Source organism: Vipera ursinii (genome assembly GCF_947247035.1).
Source record: "Vipera ursinii genome assembly, chromosome: 9".
Lineage (NCBI taxonomy): Eukaryota > Metazoa > Chordata > Lepidosauria > Squamata > Viperidae > Vipera > Vipera ursinii.
The window spans coordinates 1,808,092-1,825,604 of record NC_139523.1 but is presented as its reverse complement, the minus strand read 5'-3'; the positions used below and the strand labels follow the sequence as shown (position 1 = coordinate 1,825,604).

Here is a 17,513-nt window from a genome sequence, read left to right as displayed (position 1 = left end):
AAATTATTATTATTATTATTATTATTATTATTATTATTATTATTATTATTATTATTATTATTATTATTATTATTATTATTTCCACAGATCCTTCCCCTTTATGCATCCCTTCCTGGTCATGCAATCCAAAATTCTCTCCTCAGCTTACTGTATGCAGCTCCTCTCCGTCAGGGGTTTGTTTGATGCTTCCCAAAACATGGAACAAGCAGGGCTCTGATCAGAACTGGTTGAACCTGCTTGCTTGCTTGCTTGCTTATTTATTTATTTCCTCTTTCTTTCTTTCTTTCTTTCTTTCTTTCTTTCTTTCTTTCTTTTTTTTCTTTCTTTCTTTCTTTCTTTCTTTCTTTCTTTCTTTCTTTCTTTCTTTCTTTCTTTCCTTTCTTCCTTTTTGTAAATCTGCTGGAGCAAAAATAAGGAAGTCAGAATCAATGTCCTTGCTTCTAGAATATTTTCTAAACCCTCACTTGGATGACCATTTATATATTTTATTTATATCCCATCTTCATTATTTTTTACAAATAAATTGAGGGCAAACCTATCCAACACTCCTTCCTCCTCCTACTTTCCCCACAACAACAACCCTGTGAGCAAGAGACTGGCCCAAAGTCACCCAGCTGGCTTTCATCATTAAGGCAGGACTTATTCCTGTTCATCAGTAAAAATAGGGAAACTCCCCCCCATGCCTGCTACCCTCACAATTTATCACTTCACTAACAGATCTGCCTCAATCCAAGTATTTCCACAACCCTTTATTTTACACACAATAATCGGAAACAAGAGAAGTGTCATGGTTCCAACAGATGAATAAAGCAGAACTCCGAGGCTTGCAAGTTCCTCAAAGAACATGTTTATTAGTTACAAAGTATTGGCACAGTCAAGAGTGAAACCAAGTCTGGATACATAAACAATTCCCCAATACAAAGTTAATGTCCCACCCACAAAAGCTATGTAAGCAACTACGTTCCCCAATATGATTATTTGGCGGGCTTTTTATGAAACACCCAGTCTCTAGTCCCGGGAGCAGCCGATGACCTTGGTTCCCACGGGACAAAAGATTACTTTAACTAGTGAAGCACCTGGGCAACCCCTGTCCCTACATGCTATGTGGCAACTGAAAAGGAGTAGGAAAAATGGCTACATCCGTGCACATTTGTAGAACTGACATGAAGGCTGCTAATCAGCAATTACTGTGTCCCAAAGGCCACAAGTGAATTTTGACGGCAGTTGGGTGCCATGGGAAGGGTTGTGCACTTACCCAGTGGCTACCAGAGGGCTAGAGATGAAGGACAAACTTGGGATGTTGCTTTCTGCACAGAGACTTCTTTTGTCTGCAGTTACAAAGTAGGCCAGGGACTGCAGTGCCCCCACCCCATTATCTTCTTCTAAGAAGCTTCTGGAGCAAAGTGGGCCAACGGGGCTCATGGTCGGCTCTGCCATCCAACATAGGAAAGTTCCATTAAACAACAGGACAGGCAATGTGCAAAGCATTCAGCCACATTTATCCTTTTTATAGGTGTGGGAGAAAGCAGCAGGCTGGCGTTTTGCATTTCAGCAAGCTAGACAAAGTTGTCACCATCCATATCTGATCAGAAGATGTAAAAGCAGAGCAGATGTTGCAAACACACTGGCCAAGTTTCGGGTCAGCCTCATCTGCTGGACCTGTAAAAAACAAGTCTGCACCCCAGGCCTCATATCGTAGCCACTGAAAGGTCCTTACTGTACATGTAGATGTGCTGATTGCAAGGCTGGTAGCACGTTTTCCAACTAACCAATTGTATTAAAAGGTGTAAGTTTCAAAAATCCTCATCATCATAGCTGGTCAACAGATCATCAGACTTTCCGGACCACCTTTTCCAACCTGAAACATTTTGCCATCCTGGGCATCAGTGTGGAGAAAGAGATCCAGGAGCCTTGGTGATCTTCCTGCTTCAATGTATAGAAACCATCCGGTGCCTGGCAGAAGAGCTGTGAAGTAGCTGCTTTCCATCTCAGATGGTTGAGAAGGAGCTTCCCGATGTTGTCTCTTTCCCTCCACAGTGTGTTGCATACTTAAAAACTATCCCCCTTACTGACGGAGTCTTTCCAAAAAAGATCCTTCTCTGATGGTAACAATGATCAGGTACCCAGACGAATCGGATGTCATGATGGTGGAGGAGGGCTTCACCGCTAGGGACCTCCTGGAAAGTCTCCTCCTCAAGGCTGCCCAGACGGTGAGGACCAACAGTTGGCTTTCCATGCACTGAGGACGGAGGGAGTGTGAGCATGGGTGGGTGGGTGGATACTCATCCCAGGGCGTGGACTGCCCACTGGCAATGGTGGCTGAGCCATTTGGGATAAAGGATAGGACGCCTCGATGTGCAAGACCTCACAATGTACACGGAATTCAGCTCTTCCATTGCAGAATTTGTGCAAAGTTAAGTGTCCCTCTCCCCCCCCCCCCCCCGCAAAAGTGGAAGGAGAGTTTTCTGCTTGGTGTGTACAACTATCTTGTGAGGCAGGGTCCTAAGACAGGCCACGATGACCAAACTAACACCCCTGTGGAGCTGGCTGGGGGTGTGGGGACACGGTGTCTGGAGGGGACTATCCTGACTCCAATCTTTGTGGAAGTGCGTGCAGAACAGATCTGTTTCTGATGGTGCTGTTTGTGCTTCTTCCTCTCCAGGGTAGCCGAGAAGCATTTTTTGTGGTAAATCTGGAGGACGTGGTGAAGAAACACGTGCGCCTCCTCAAGGCCCTGCCACGGGTCACACCCGTCTACCCCTTGAAGTGCAACAGCAGCAGGGGAGTGGTGCAGATCCTGGCAGGGCTGGGGGCCGGATTCAGCTGCACCAACAAGGTGGGGTGGAGTGGCCCGGGGAGATGTTGGGGGGGGGGGCTGCAGGGTGCAGGCAAAAAGGTTCTGAGGCAGGGAGTTTCAGTCACACTGAGTCGCATGAAGCCAGGCACCCCAACCAAAGAAGCTTCTCGGTTGAGAAATGGGAAAGCAAAGGAAGTCCCGTTGCCTTCTCAAAAAAGCACCTTTGGGGGGCTTTCCCTTTCCATCTGAGGCAGGACCCCCTGAGTTGTGGAACTCTCCTGCAGCAGGTCCGCCCTTATGTACACGGAAAGAAAAGCATGTGTGAATGTCAGTCTTGGAATCCTGATAGACAGTCTGGCTGCTGCCCGTCCTCCATTTACAACCAACCATTTAGCAACTGTTCAAGATTACAACGGCGCTGAAAAATGTAACTTATGACCAGTCCTCCCACTTACCCTCCTCACAGCCACAAGACCAGCGTGCATTTAGGACGGCTGCAGTGCCCCGGGGATCACGTGATGGCCCTTGATGACAAAGTGAATGGGGCCACTGGATTTGTGTGACTTGCTTAACAACTACCTAAAAAAATCAGGCACGACCCACTTAGCCATCACCACGCTTAGCGACGGGAAGTCTGATCCCAGCTGTGGTCATGAGTTGAGGACCACCCGTGGTGCCTTCCAGTCGGGGTCACAAGGCAGGTAGACACCGGCCCCTCCCTGCTGCTGGGAGCCCACCCAGTTTCCATCCAGCAGCTCTGATGGCACTACAGCCTTTGGTACTCAGAAACATCTGGATTTAGCTACTTCAGTAACCTGGGAGAAAAGCAGTCAGGCAAAAAGGCTTCCAAGAGAGACCAGGTGGAGGCTTGGAACACGCGTTGCATGCTCTGAGGATGGAGCAGTTCTACACAGAGGGCTCTAATAGCTCCGTCTAACTTTGCAACTCCTCCAGGGATGACTTCCTCAAAGGTTTTGCAAACTGTTCCTCAGATGTTTCCTTTAAGAAAAGGTTCAAGATCAATGTGCATCAGTAAGATACATGTGATATTTTAAAAAAGAAAAGGTCAGCGTGCCCAGAAAGGCCTCAGAAGGTGAAAAACCTGATGATAATTAAGATGGAAGTCAAATTGAATTGAATCGAATACTTTATTTGGCCAAGTGTTATTAGACACCCAAACAATTTCTCTCTAGTGCAGAAGCTCTTAGTGTACATGCAAAGCAGCAGAATAATAATAATCATCATCATCATCATAATACCAGTCAGAGGGGGAGTAGAGAAGAAAATAAGAATAGACAATAATATTACAGCCATACTACCTGGGTAAGTGTACACAGATATTAAGATGGTCTGAATTCAATCAGCTCCATTAGTGCCATCAGAGCTGCTGGAAGGAAATGGGGGGGAGGCTCCTAGAAGCAGGGAGGGGCCAGTATCTGCCTGCCATGTGATCCTGACTGGAAGGCACTGGGGGTGGTCCTTGTCTCATGACCACAACTGGGATCAGACTTTCCGTCGCTAAGTGAGGTGCTGGCTAAGTGAGTCGTGCCTGATTTTTTTACCTTTTTGTCATGGTAGTTAAGCGAATCACATTTGTCCCATTTATTAAGGGCCCACATTTGCCACCCTCGAGTGGATAATAGAGCTGAGCAGGCCAAGGGACTTGCCACAAGCAAACACGTGCAGTGAGAACAACAGGAAAGAAAAGCAGAGTTCCATGGGCATTTGGCTCTCAAGCCCACCATTGGCTTTCTGGATCCTTGACCCCTTAAGGTCAGCGTTTCGTGGTGACTTGAACCCTTTACCACTGCCTCTCTCCAGTAGGGTTTCACAGGATGCAGGTATCTGGGGGTTAGTGCTGGTCTTGTATGGCCCCCATCAGCCCCAGCCCCAAGTTCAGATGACCTTCTCTGGATGTCACCCCACCAGACAGAAATGGACCTGGTGAAGAGTACTGGAGTTCCACCAGAGAGGATCATTTGCACCAGTCCCTGCAAGCAGATCTCACTGATCCGACATGCGGCCAGCCAAGGGGTGCAGCTGATGACTTTTGACAATGAAGTGGAGCTTGGGAAAGTAGCACGGAGGTACCTGTCTGCCAGGTAGGGCATAGCCATCTGTGGACGTTATGCAGGAAGAGGCAGCTGCAAAAAATGGGGGAGAAATCTTGTCAGCCGTAACTAGGTACTAAACAAGAAGACCTCAAGAGCTGTTGGACTCCTAGAAAGAGTTTCTGGTAGGAGAGAAGAGGCTTCATTCCTCCTGGTTGGCTCTAAAAAAGCTGGGAGCTTTCTGCAAATATTTGCACACTAATCTCTTCAAATAAACACATTTTCTATTCACTTCAAGAAAAGCAGGGGGAAAGATACTGTGAATTTGACAGAGCCAGGAGCACTGAAGTCCCAAATGGAAAGAATAGTTATTGTTGTAGGGCATTAGGCAATATTTGCCACTGAATGGTTCAGCATGTAGGCAACTGGGTTAGTTAACTAAACCAGGGTTTAGTTAGCCATGGGGAATGATGTGTCCACACAACCTGGTATTTTGAAATTCTCACAGTACAAACTAAATTTCTTTCCTCTGTCTTGACATAGCCCGAGCTGCTCGACACCCTCTCAGGGTTGGCGGTGGAGTTCCCCAGGCTTATAGTCCTGGGTGACTTCAACCTGCCTTCACTGGGAGGGTCGTCGGAGTTAGCTCGGGAGTTCATGGCTTCCATGACAGCCATGGGCCTGACCCAGGTTATTGAGGGCCCGACTCATGAGGGGGGTCACACTCTCGACCTGGTGTTCCTGTCTGGACAGTGGTTGGATGATCTGGGAGGGGGTTCTCCATCCATCACCCCTCTGTCATGGTCAGATCATCACCTCCTGAGGCTGGTTTTCCGTCATGCCATCCCCCGCCGCTGGGCGGCGGAGCCGACCAGGTGGTTCTGCCCCAGGCGCCTAATGGACCCAGATCGGTTCCAGAGGGCGCTTGGGCCTATACCTATCACCCTTACCCACAGCCCAGTCGATGCCCTGGTGGAGGCCTGGGAAACGGCAGCCACCAGGGCACTCGACTGCGTTGTACCCATGCGACCTCTGACCCGACGCAGATCCCGTTGGGCCCCATGGTTCTCTGTGGAGCTCTGGGAGATGAAGCGCCGGAGACGAGGTCTAGAGAGCGGTTGGAGATCCAGCCGATCCGAATCTGACCGATTGCAGTTAAGAACCTTTATAAGGTCTTATCTTGCGGCGATAAGGACGGCGAAGTCGTCCTTATCGCGTCTGCAGATAATCGCCCGGCCACCCTGTTTAGGGTGACTCGCTCCCTCCTTAATCAGGAGGTCAGAGAGCATCCCTTGCAGGGACGAGCCGAGGAGTTTAGTCATCATCTGGCGGACAAAATCGCTCGGATCCGGACCGGCTTGGACTCTGACTGGGCAGAGTCTAATGTGGAGGAATCAGGCGGTCTTGAGCACGTTATCTGGAATGAGTTCGACCCTGTTTCCCCTGATGATGTGGACAGGATCATGGGGAGACTGAGCACCACCACCTGTTTGTTGGATCCGTGCCCCTCCTGGCTAGCTTATGCGGCTCGGGAAGGAACACGAGGCTGATTCCATGCAGTAATAACTGCTTCCTTGAAGGAGGGTGTCTTTCCTGCCGCCTTGAAGGAGGCGGTGGTGAGACCCCTTCTCAAGAAGCCTGCTTTGGACCCGGCTGTTTTAAACAACTACCGTCCAGTCTCCAACCTTCGCTTTCTGGCGAAGGTTGTTGAGAGCGTGGTGGCGCATCAACTCCCTCTGTTCCTGGAGGAAACTGATTATCTGGATCTGTACCAATCGGGCTTCAGGCCCGGACACAGCACGGAGACGGCATTGGTCGCGCTGGTGAATGATCTCTGGAGGGCTAGGGACAGGGGTTGCTCCTCTGTCCTGGTCCTATTAGATCTCTCAGCGGCGTTCGATACCATCGACCATGGTATCCTATTGCAGCGTCTCAGGGGGTTGGGAGTGGGAGGCACCGTTCTACGGTGGTTCTCCTCCTACCTCCAGGGCCGCTCGCAGTCGGTGTTGACAGGAGGGCAGAGATCCGCCCCGAGGTCTCTCATTTGTGGAGTTCCTCAGGGGTCGGTTCTCTCGCCTCTCCTGTTCAACATCTATATGAGGCCGCTGGGCGAGATCATTCGTGGTTTTGCTGTGGGGTATCATCAGTACGCTGATGATACCCAACTTTTTCTTTCCACCCCGAACCAACCCAGTGATGCCCTCTCCGTGATGTCCCGGTGCCTGGAGGCGGTTCAGGTCTGGATGGGGAGAAACAGGCTTCGTCTCAATCCCGCCAAGACTGAGTGGCTGTGCATATCGGCATCTCGGGTTAACCAAGTTATTCCATCCTTAATGATGGGGGGTGAGGTGTTACCCCCCGTCGATAGGGCTCGCAACTTGGGCGTCCTCCTGGATTCACGGCTCAATTTCGAAGACCATATAGGAGCCGTGACCAGGGGGGCTTTTGCTCAGGTTCGCCTGGTGCGCCAGTTGTGTCCCTATCTGGACCGAGACGCCCTACGCACAGTTACTCACGCGCTTGTGACCTCCCGTCTGGACTACTGTAACGCTCTCTACATGGGGCTGCCCTTGAAGACCACTCGGAGGCTTCAACTGGTGCAGAATGCGGCCGCGCGAGTTGTAATGGGGGTTTCCCGATACTCCCATGTAACACCTCTACTCCGTGAGCTGCATTGGCTTCCGGTTGCCCTCCGGGTGAAATTCAAGGTGCTGGTTATCACCTATAAAACCCTACATGGCCTGGGTCCGGGATATCTGAGGGAACACCTGCTGCCGGCATCAAACGCCCTTCGCCCAGTGCGCTCCCACAGGGAGGGTCTGCTCAGGGTCCCGCCGGTAAGAGATTGCCGGCGGGTGACACCCAGGGATAGGGCCTTCTCGGTGGGAGCGCCTGCCCTCTGGAACCAGCTGCCGGTGGAGCTGAGAACTGCCCCCGACCTCCGATCATTCTGCCAGGGCCTGAAGACCTGGCTCTTCGAGCTCTCGGGCCCAGACTGAGGAGAAATTTTTAATTTGGGGTTCTTTTTAATTGAGTACAGGGTCAATTTAATATTTTTTAATTTGGTTCTTAATTTTTGTATTTTGGATTTTTAATTCCCTGTAAACCGCCCTGAGTCCTCAGGGAATAGGGCGGTATATAAATATAACTAAATAAATAAATAAAATAAATAGCATGAAAAATTACAAATATGTAGCAATTCATTTAACCCCTTATTTGTTTCCTCTCTGGAAACCCATTGTCTCCTGTTCAAGCTGGGACCGATGAGGGTATGATGGGCAGATTCTGCATTTGAAAACTGGTTTTCCAGGGTCCTGGGGTAACTCAGCCTATATTTTGGGAGCTGCACCATGCACTAAACCACCATAATCTGGGCTGAGTTGACACAACATTAAATGTAGTTGGCCAATTGATGGACCAGGGTCACATCAGCCCAACTTGGAAATGTGCACATTAATCAGCAAATTAAATCAGTGAATAAAATTCAGAATTAAATCAGAAGAGAGGTTTTCTGGGTGGGTTTGCACATGTGTAACTTCATTACTGAATTGCCCATTTTCAAGTTTCACACATTCTTTCAATCATCAGTATAAAGCTGGATTTGCAAAACACACTAAACCAGAAAACTACAAAGCAACATTCAAACTAATCAGATTTAGCGTTATGGTGTGAATGTAGCTTCAAGACTTTAACCAGCTAAGGGAAGTGTGTTAGGAGAATACAATTTCAGGGCCCATCTGGAGATGGTTGTTAGGAACGTCAGTTGACTGGATTCATCTCTTGGGCTAAGCAACCAAGGCGATAAAGGATCTAGCAGGGGCAACTGGAGAAGAGAAGTATGGTTGGCCCTAGAGAAAAGAAAAGTGGAAGCAGGTAGGATCTCTGCCTTCAAGTTTTCACAAGTTGTCACATGGAAGAATACACCGCAGAATTTTTTTTTATTGTTTAAATTGATATGGCTGCCCATCTCAAGTACATGACTCTGGGCCATGAAAAACAGAATTAAAACAATAAATAACATAATAGATAACATAGATAGTAGTTGAAAATCCAATCCACAACAGCACTAATAATAATCCCAATTAATCTACCTGATAGACAGGTTTATCCACCCAATTAGGGCCCCAGGCTTGATGGCAAAGGGTCTTTAAGGTCTTGTGTTGGGGCAAATCTGATGGGGAGTGTGGAATGAGGTTCTGGGGGGGAGGGGAGGTTCAGGAGAAAAATCCCTCTTTCTGGGTCCTGCCAGATGGCCCTTCCTCACAGACAGGATCTGCAGCAACTTCTCCTGCCTGATCTAGGAATTGTTCAGAGTTATTCGAGAAGACAAGAAATGATGGTCTTACATTACAAGGAAAGAAACTTCAGTCGGACGGGGGGGGGGGATTCTAACAGAAGCGTTTCTCAGCAGTGGAACGGGCTGTCTTAGGAGTTATAATAATAATAAAGTTGGAAGGGACCTTGGAGGTCATCTAGTCCAACCCCCTGCTCAGGCAGGAAACCCTATACATTTTGGACAAATGGCTGTCCAGTCTCTTCTTAAAAACTTCCAGTGTTGGAGCATTCATGGCTTCTGGAGGCAGGTGGTTCCACTGATTGATTGTTCTAACTGTCAGGAAGTTTCTCCTTAGTTCCAGGTTGCTTCTCTCCTTGACTAGTTTCCATCCATTGCTTCTTGTCCTGCCTTTGGGCGCTTTGGAGAAGAGCTCGAGTCCCTCCTCTTTGTGGCAGCCCCTGAGATATGGGAACACCGCTATCATGTTCATTGATTCGTGGGTACTTTGTATGGAATGGAGCAACCTCTCCACTTTTACTGCTGTTCAGTAAACCAAAGGCTTCCTGACTGGTTCCACAGCAACCATTTTCTTGCTCTTAAAATACTGAATGTTACCACCAGGACTCCCTGGTTTAGCGCGTTCTCACGGGGGTGGGGGGGGGAGCAGGGAGAGCACATTTAGACTTGTAAGATTCTGTGACTTTAACCTGATCATAAAGGTAATATCAGCTTGCATGACTTTGTTTCCTAGTTTGATTGACTTGGAGGGCTGACAGTGTTTCTATGTATGGGGGAGAGAGAGAGAAAGATCATGTGCATCATTTAAAAATCACCTTAATTATGTAATCTACATATTTGTACGACGACCTTGTGATGCGCAGTTGCATCGTGCAAACAGAAGGGAAAGCACAGTCTGTTCTTCCCATTCCCCAGAATGATTCTGCAGCTGGCCACTGATGACTCCAGGTGCGCCAATCATCTCAGTGTGAAATTTGGGGCCACCCTTAAAACCTGCCGACATCTCCTCGAGATTGCAAAGCAGATGAACATCGAGGTGGTGGGCATCAGGTAGGGGAAGAGACCCTTCTCTCATGCCAGTTGCCAACTCTCCCTGGTCCCTCCACTGTGCACTGAGTCCAACGGGCACGGTTCCTTCCCCTTTGGTTGGAGGTCTCAGTGCCTGGTGAAAAGACTGAGCGACAGGCAGCACCCAGAAATACCTGAAAGCACCTGCCGTGGTGCCCTTGTGTTGATGTACTCAGGAGGTGCAATTCTGACCAAAGAAAGAAAACCATGGAAGTGTCAGAGACAGGGACCCCAACTATCTGGGTGGTGACCTGCAGAAGTTGCCACCCAATCAGGCAGAGGGCAACATTAGCAGTGCACCCCACAGTTTCACTGAGTAAGTCTTCAAGAAAGAAGCGTTCACAGGGAATTCATCTGCTTTCCTTTCTAGCTTTCACATTGGAAGCAGCTGCACTGACCCTCAGATCTTCACCCAGTCCATAGCAGACGCTCGCCTGGTCATGGAAATGGGTGCAGAGCTGGGCTACAAGATGCGTCTCCTGGTCATCGGAGGAGGGCTTCCCAGTGCCGAAGAGTCCAGGAAGCGCTTCGAAGAGGTAGGAGCCCTTGTGCTTGAATCCTGCTTTGGGAGCACGTTGAGGGCCCCAAAGTCCTCTCGGCCAGCCAGGAGTACTTTGGCCTCTTGATTGGTGGGGGGGGGGGGCATGCCCCAAAATCTGTTGAGTCAAGAATTAAATGGTGTATGAAAAAAACAAAATATTAGCCTGAAGGACCAATGGGAGTGGCTCAAGCAGGTGGCACACTGCCTGTGTCCTGCAGAAACAGCAGGGCTCTGTAAGGCAGAGGCCAGAAACGCCACAGGGACGGTCTGAGGCTCCACTTCACTTTCATGGGGTCGGCTGTTGTGCTGCTCAGCCTGCAGGCTTGGGTCAAGTACCTGCCATTGGGCCTTTGGGACATAACCAGGACCCTTTGCAATGGGACGAGATCCTGTGCAGAGTTACTGGGTGAATGCTTCTCTTAAGAATCAACAGTGAGCTGGGAGAGGGCAAGGATGGATGGATGGATGGATGGATGAAGAGAAGGGAAAGGAAGGAAGGAAGAAATGGAAGGAGGGAGAAAGGAAAGAAGGAAGGCAGGAGGAGAAATGGAAGGAGGGCGTGAGGAAAGGATGGAGAGAAGGAAGGGAGAAAGGAAGGAGAAATGGAAGGAGGGCAGGAGGGAGGAAGGAAGGAAGGAAGGAAAGAAGGAAGGAAGGAAGGAAGAGAAAGAAAGAAAGAAAGAAAGAAAGAAAGAAAGAAAGAAAGAAAGAGAAAGAAAGAAAGAAAGAACTAGGTCAGACATGTCAAACACAAGGCCCGGGGGCCGGATCCGGCCCGCGAAGTGGTTTCGTGGCCCGCGAAACCATCCTGGAAACAGTGAGGGAACGGCCCCCTCTGCCTTGGCCCTGGCCCAGAGACCCTCCTTCTGCCAGAGACCCTCAGATCTGTCCCACTCCTGCCCAGGCCCCCATAGGCACCCTTGATGCCAACGATGTAGAGCTGGCCACGCCCACCCAGTAGGCCATACGCACTCTAGCCACACCCACCCAGTAGGCCACACCCACCCTGGCCACACCCACCCGGCCCCAAGGGCAACTGCAATGCTGATGCGGCCCTCAATGAAATTGAGTTTGACACCCCTGAACTAGGTCTTTGCAGTACACAGAAGGGCTTCCATGCTTTGTGCCAGACTGGCATCCTACTTAGCACCCCTTCCCATCTTACTGGCTATAGGCTGCTATGAAAATCAACCAACCAAAAGTTATCAGATTGCCTGTCCCCCCCCCCCCCCCGGTCCCAGCTGCCTCTTTTCCCAACAGCTGCAAAGTCCAGGCAGGACTTCGGGTGCCTTTGGGTATAATGGTGAGGTTTCCGCTCTTCTCCCTCCCACCCACCGGACTCTTTCAGACAGCAGCTGTGATCAACTCTGCCTTGGACCTCTATTTCCCTGAAGGCTGTGGGGTTGAGATCCTTGCTGAGCTGGGGCGCTACTACGTGCATTCGGCCTTTACCCTGGTGGTCAGCATCATCGCCAAGAAGGAAGTTCCTCTGGGTCAGCTGTGCTCAGATGGTAGGTTCAGCATTCCCAAGCAGATTTTCTCCCTCCCAGGGACCCTCCATCCTGGCTTACAGCCAGCAACTGGGGGCATAGAAGACCCAAGTCTAGGAGGAAGGAGCCTCACTCTGGCTGGACACATCGCCCCTAATTTGACCATGCCTGTCTGTCCTTGGAGGGGCAGCGCTGTCCTGGGACTGCCCAGCTTTGCCTCTCTTGGAGCCTGGCTGGACATGACCAGTTGGAAATCAAGAAGCCAACCTCCTTGCTGTCCATCCCATTCTAAACCCAATGAAAACTCAGCCTTAGCTGTAGCTGCTTCGCAAACCTAGAATTTATTTAATTATTCAATTTATAAAGTGGCCCAATTCAAAACCACTCATGTTTAAAAATCATGAAATCATCAACTTCAGAGCAAAATGTAGCAACTAAATTTCCGCAAAACACCTCTTGACCATCGCTCAAAGTCGGTCGAGAGGAATAGCAGGATTGGGGCTGTGCAAATGTGGGGTGTAGGCTGCTCCACTGACCAGCACCCTGACAGAGGCGGCGCTCCGTGGCTCCCCTCGGATGGCCCTGCTTGACAGGAGGGAGTGGGAGCCGGTTGGCTCTTTCAGATCTGGTGGGCCCAGGCAGAATTCATAGGACTGCAAATGACCTGGCCCTCTGCCCAGCTGGCCTTCATAAAGGATGATTGGCTGCATTGCATCCACCAGAAGCCAGGGCAGCTCACAGAACGATGGTATAGCATGGGTGCAAGGCCCCAGGACAGCCACCTCCCACTGACACAAATTTGCATTTTACCTACTTGAAACATTTTTCTTGTGGCCTTTGTTTTGGGAAGAAGGGGCCAAATTGGCACCACCTAAATTTTGGCCCCCTAGCCCAGTGCCCACATGGGCACCTTTGCATGTCTGTAACTACCAGTGTTGTGATTCTGTGCCAGCCTGTGATCCTGGCAGCTGAGTCTGGGGAATCTGAGCAGGAGGAGGGGCTTGGGGAGCCATCAGAGTCAGAGGAAGGCTCTGATGAGCTTCAAGACTTACATTCCAGTGACTTACATTCCGCTCATGCTCAGGATGAGACACAGCTGTGTGGGGAGGCTGGGTCGGACTTGGAGGATACACAACTGGAGGATATTAGAGACGCCCACAAACAAAGACAAGCCAGGAGAGTAGGCCAGAGGGAGGCAATGGGGCGACTCTGGGGAAAGAGGAAGAAGGCATTGGGAAGCCACACCTTGAGAACTGAATTACAAAAAGGAAATGTGTGGGCGGTGCTGGTTGCTTAAGGCAACCGTTGCAAAGTACTTCATGGGATCATATTCTGTTGGTCTTGCCGGTGAATAATTCATTGTTTTGCATTGTGTTTTGTGTGGACAATTTTCTCCATTTGGATTGTGTTTTGTTGCCTTTGTTTTTGGATCATTTGGCAGGTTTGTTACCAATATTAAAAGGGGGTTATTTTCTTCTGAGTCTCCAGCATACTTGTCAGAAGGGTTTTGTCCTTGTGCATTTAACAAGGATGTACATAGGCTGGGACAGAACAACCAGCTCAGCTACATTCTGGACCAAATGCAGCTACCAAGTCAGTTCCAGGCGGAGAACAATAATCCCAGCTGAGGCAGAAATAACCCTGGGTCCAACTGATGCCGAAACGACATTTGTGCTAGGTCTTCGTCACCACGGCTGCGTTTCCTTATCAGCCTGGCCTGCAATGGAGGGGTTTCTGCTACCGCTGCTTTTCTCCCTTGGAGCATAGCAACCTCCCCACGTCCACCCAATGGGTGGCCCGATTCTGGCTGGGCAGAGAAGTGCAATTCTGATTTTGCACCCTGAGGTTCAATCCCCCTCCCCCCCAGGGTGGGAGGGCTGGGTGTCCAGGTTCCCACAGGTGGGAGGGTCTGCAACTCAAGAGCGAAGCCACCCATCAGCCCCCATCCTCCGTCTCCCAAGGCCTCCCTGACTGCCGTTTGGTCTCCTCAGAGGAAGACGCTGAGGGCAAGAAGAGCTTTGTCTACCATATTAACGATGGCGTCTATGGGTCTCTTGGCTCGGTCCTCTTCAGCGACATCCGCCCCGTCCCTGTCCTGCCTAAGGTAAGGAGAGGCCCCTGGCTCAGCCAAGGGGAGCCAGAGTGCCAAGGCCTGCTCCCTCCCTCTGGTCTCCCCTGCCGCAAGGGCTCTCTTCTGGCCTTGGAGGGACCACCCAGCAGGGCCAGCAGGGCAGCGCTTGTGCTTTCGATACAGTGCAGATCGCGCCAGGAAGGCCAGCCCAGGCTTATGGGGCTAGGATCACTTCCACCCACAACCCGGGAAATCAGTGGGTGACTCTTTCTTCCACTTGCTGCTGTGGGGATAAGCAGAGAGGGGGATCCCCGTGGAAGCGGCCCTGAACTCTCGAAGGCTGCTTACGTGGAAGGGTCTGCCTCGAAGGGCAGCGGTTTCCTGCAGAGCCATCCAGGCATACAGAGGGAGAGTAGGTAACATTGCAGTACTGGAAATTGTCTGCCACAGACATTCTGAATATCTAAGAATATATAAAATTTCTGCAAATAGGATTTAGGATTCTGAGAATTTATAAAACATCTCAGAATACAGATAGTCCTTGACTTACAACCATTAATTTAGTAAACATTCAAAGTTACAGTGGCACTGAAAAAAGTGACATGATTGTTTTTCACACTTACAACCGTTGCAGCTTGTGATCACCTGATCAAAATTTGGCCGCTTGCCAAGTGGCATATATATCTATGATGGCTGCAGTGTCCCAGGGGCGTGTGGTCCCCTTTTGTGGCCCTCCGATGAGCAAAGTCAATGGGAGAAGACATTCTCTTGACAAGAGTGCTACTAACTTGACAACTGCAGTGATTGTACAATGGGGCAAAGCTTACTTAACAACAGTCTTGCTTAGCAGTGGAAATTTTGGACTCAAGTGTGGTCATAAATCAAGGACTATCTGGAGATCATTACTCTACAGTCATCAGAAAATCAGCTTAAACTGTAGCTGTGGAGGATCCCAGAAGATCTGGCTGGTTACAGCTCTTTTCTTGTCTTTTCAGAAACCCCCACCAGATCTCCCTTTGCACCACAGCAGCTTCTGGGGACCAACTGGTGACAGGTTGGACCAAATTGCAGATGGTCTGGAACTGCCTGAGCTGCAGGTCGGGGACTGGGTGATCTTTGAGAACATGGGGGCCCACACTGTGCTCGCTCCCTCCTCTTCCCTGGGACCTCCGCCTACCCAAATTTACTATGCTATGTCAAGAGTGGCCTGGTAAGATGGTTTTCAGAGTGGAAGGAAAGGGGGAGGAGCGCCTGCATGTCCACTCCACAAAGCCACCGGTTACGAAATAGAATCCACCAGGGACCAGAAAATGCTGGTCTGCGTCTTGCTCTGGCCCCTAAATTGCACAGGGTGATCACGAAGCATGCCGAAACCAGGAGAGCATATGGACCGCATTCTTCCCATACAAGACTCTCTCTCCCATTGTTTAAAAAATACAGAAGAATTGCAGGCTACCCCAAAGCCTGTAGGGAACCCAAGAGATGACTTGAAGAAAACAGAGAAGCCACGTACACAACAACAGGCGCAGAAGCCGGCACTGAGTCCAAATGGGAGAGAGAGCTCAGCCTGGCTCCACTCCACCCCAGGTCCCTGAAGGGGGAGGGAGAGAGGAGAAACAAACAAAAACCAACAAGCCAAATTCTGTTCCTGGAGTCTGTCCGAGTAAAACAGAATTCTAGTCACCTAATGGAGCCCATTTCTGATCTGGCCCACCTCTTAGGCTGAGACTTCTGCAACTGATATTTTAAATGCCCGTTGAGTCACAGAGTGGGAACGGTCCCCTGGCCCCATGACCACTTAGCTCAGTTCCAGACACTGAGCTGATGTCGGTTGCAAACCACCAGAAACACTTGTGAATAGTCTCAAGCAAAAGCTTTATTGTTAGTCACCTCTGTTACAAGAATCTCACTTGGCTGACTGCATCCCTTTGGGAAGGGCCATCTGAGGCTTCAAGGACCCCGGGAGAGGTCAGGCCTCTGCCGCTTTCTACAGTGCAAGGGCTCTAAGCTCAGCCCCCCCACACACACCTGTGAGACTTTCCCACAGCTGACTCCTTTCTCCTGCAGGGAAGCCGTCCAGCTCCTCCAGGGGAAACCGCTGTATCCGGAAGAAGAGGATCGGGAGAGCACGTGTGCCCCTCCCTCCTGTGGCTGGGAGATCGCAGACACCCTGTGCGTTGCCCCCGTCTTCACTCCAGCGAGCATCATGTAAGCTGCGCCAGTCCTTCATCACGGGGGAGACCCCTCCCAGCAGAGTCCTGCCATGTCCTCTCCTGCCTCACCTCTTCCTCTTTTTGTCAGTGGCCGCCTGCCTCTTGCATATTCTGCCCTGAAGTAGGACCTGGTTACTCCTCCTCCTCCTTCCTTATCGAGCAGTGTGGTTTTTAAGTATGCAACATAAATCCTGTTCCTCCTAGCCTGGTCTGGGTGTTCTTGAGGGCATACTGGGGGCAAAACCGGCGGAGGGATTGGAGGCCAGGCCAGCCCCTTGCAGCTGTGCAAAGTGGGAAGGGCGGCCACAGCAGCCCTTAGTTCTACCGACTTCCAGATGAGGCAGTTCAGGGGCTGCTGTGGCTGCACATTAGTGCTTCCTTCCACGGGACAGAGTCTGATCTTCGGGGAGAGTTACTTTTGATGTGTGAAGGCAACCTGGGCATTTAAAATAACAAGGTGGAATCTATGCAGGTTCAAGGAGTCCTGAACACCTGGACCCAGCCCTCACCCCACAAAAGCTAATACCAAAATGACATTTTTAATGAATGGGAAGTCATGTGACTAGAGAGCCATCTTATCCATTACATTTAGTTAATATCATTTAAGTTAAATTGAATCTCATTTGATCTCCACCCCACCTGGCTGTTCAGAGTTCACAAGCTGGTACAAAGAGGCATGCTTGCTGCTCAGAAAAGATGTCCCATTTTTATGTCTTTTGCCAATGGGGACAAAATGGGGACAAGAATGTGCATCCTGCCTTAGAGGTAAGCCTTCCAAACCCTTAAGGTTTACTTTCACTGCAGCAGAACTCCGTTTGGTTCAACACCTGCATTGCGCTTTCGGTGAATGTGAGGCCACAGAGACATTGGGATGCAACTGAGAACACAGTTGTGGTTAGATTTTGGGAAGAATCCAGAGTTAGGCAAAGGGAGGCCTAACTTTTCCAGAGATGGACCGCAGCTGGCTCTCTTGCAGGTTAAAAAAAAT

At 50.1% G+C, this 17,513-nt stretch overlaps 2 protein-coding genes across 2 annotated transcripts in view; one reads left to right on the top strand and one right to left on the bottom strand.

The window, feature by feature from the left end:
* AK2 (adenylate kinase 2) overlaps positions 1–17,513 on the bottom strand; it is a 54,330-nt gene that overhangs the window by 29,646 nt on the left and 7,171 nt on the right. The window contains exon 2 of the mRNA XM_083369289.1: positions 149–396. The gene's annotated coding sequence lies outside the window, so the exon portion shown is untranslated. The remainder of the gene's footprint in view (positions 1–148; positions 397–17,513) is intronic.
* Positions 2,103–16,582, top strand: AZIN2 (antizyme inhibitor 2; the record flags this gene model as incomplete). The annotated part of the gene is made up of 9 exons (XM_083369284.1): positions 2,103–2,210; positions 2,663–2,836; positions 4,727–4,899; positions 10,058–10,192; positions 10,581–10,746; positions 12,100–12,262; positions 14,233–14,345; positions 15,308–15,522; positions 16,380–16,582. 9 exons carry the CDS (start codon positions 2,103–2,105, stop codon positions 16,522–16,524), a joined length of 1,392 nt encoding a protein of 463 aa, XP_083225410.1. The 3' UTR covers positions 16,525–16,582.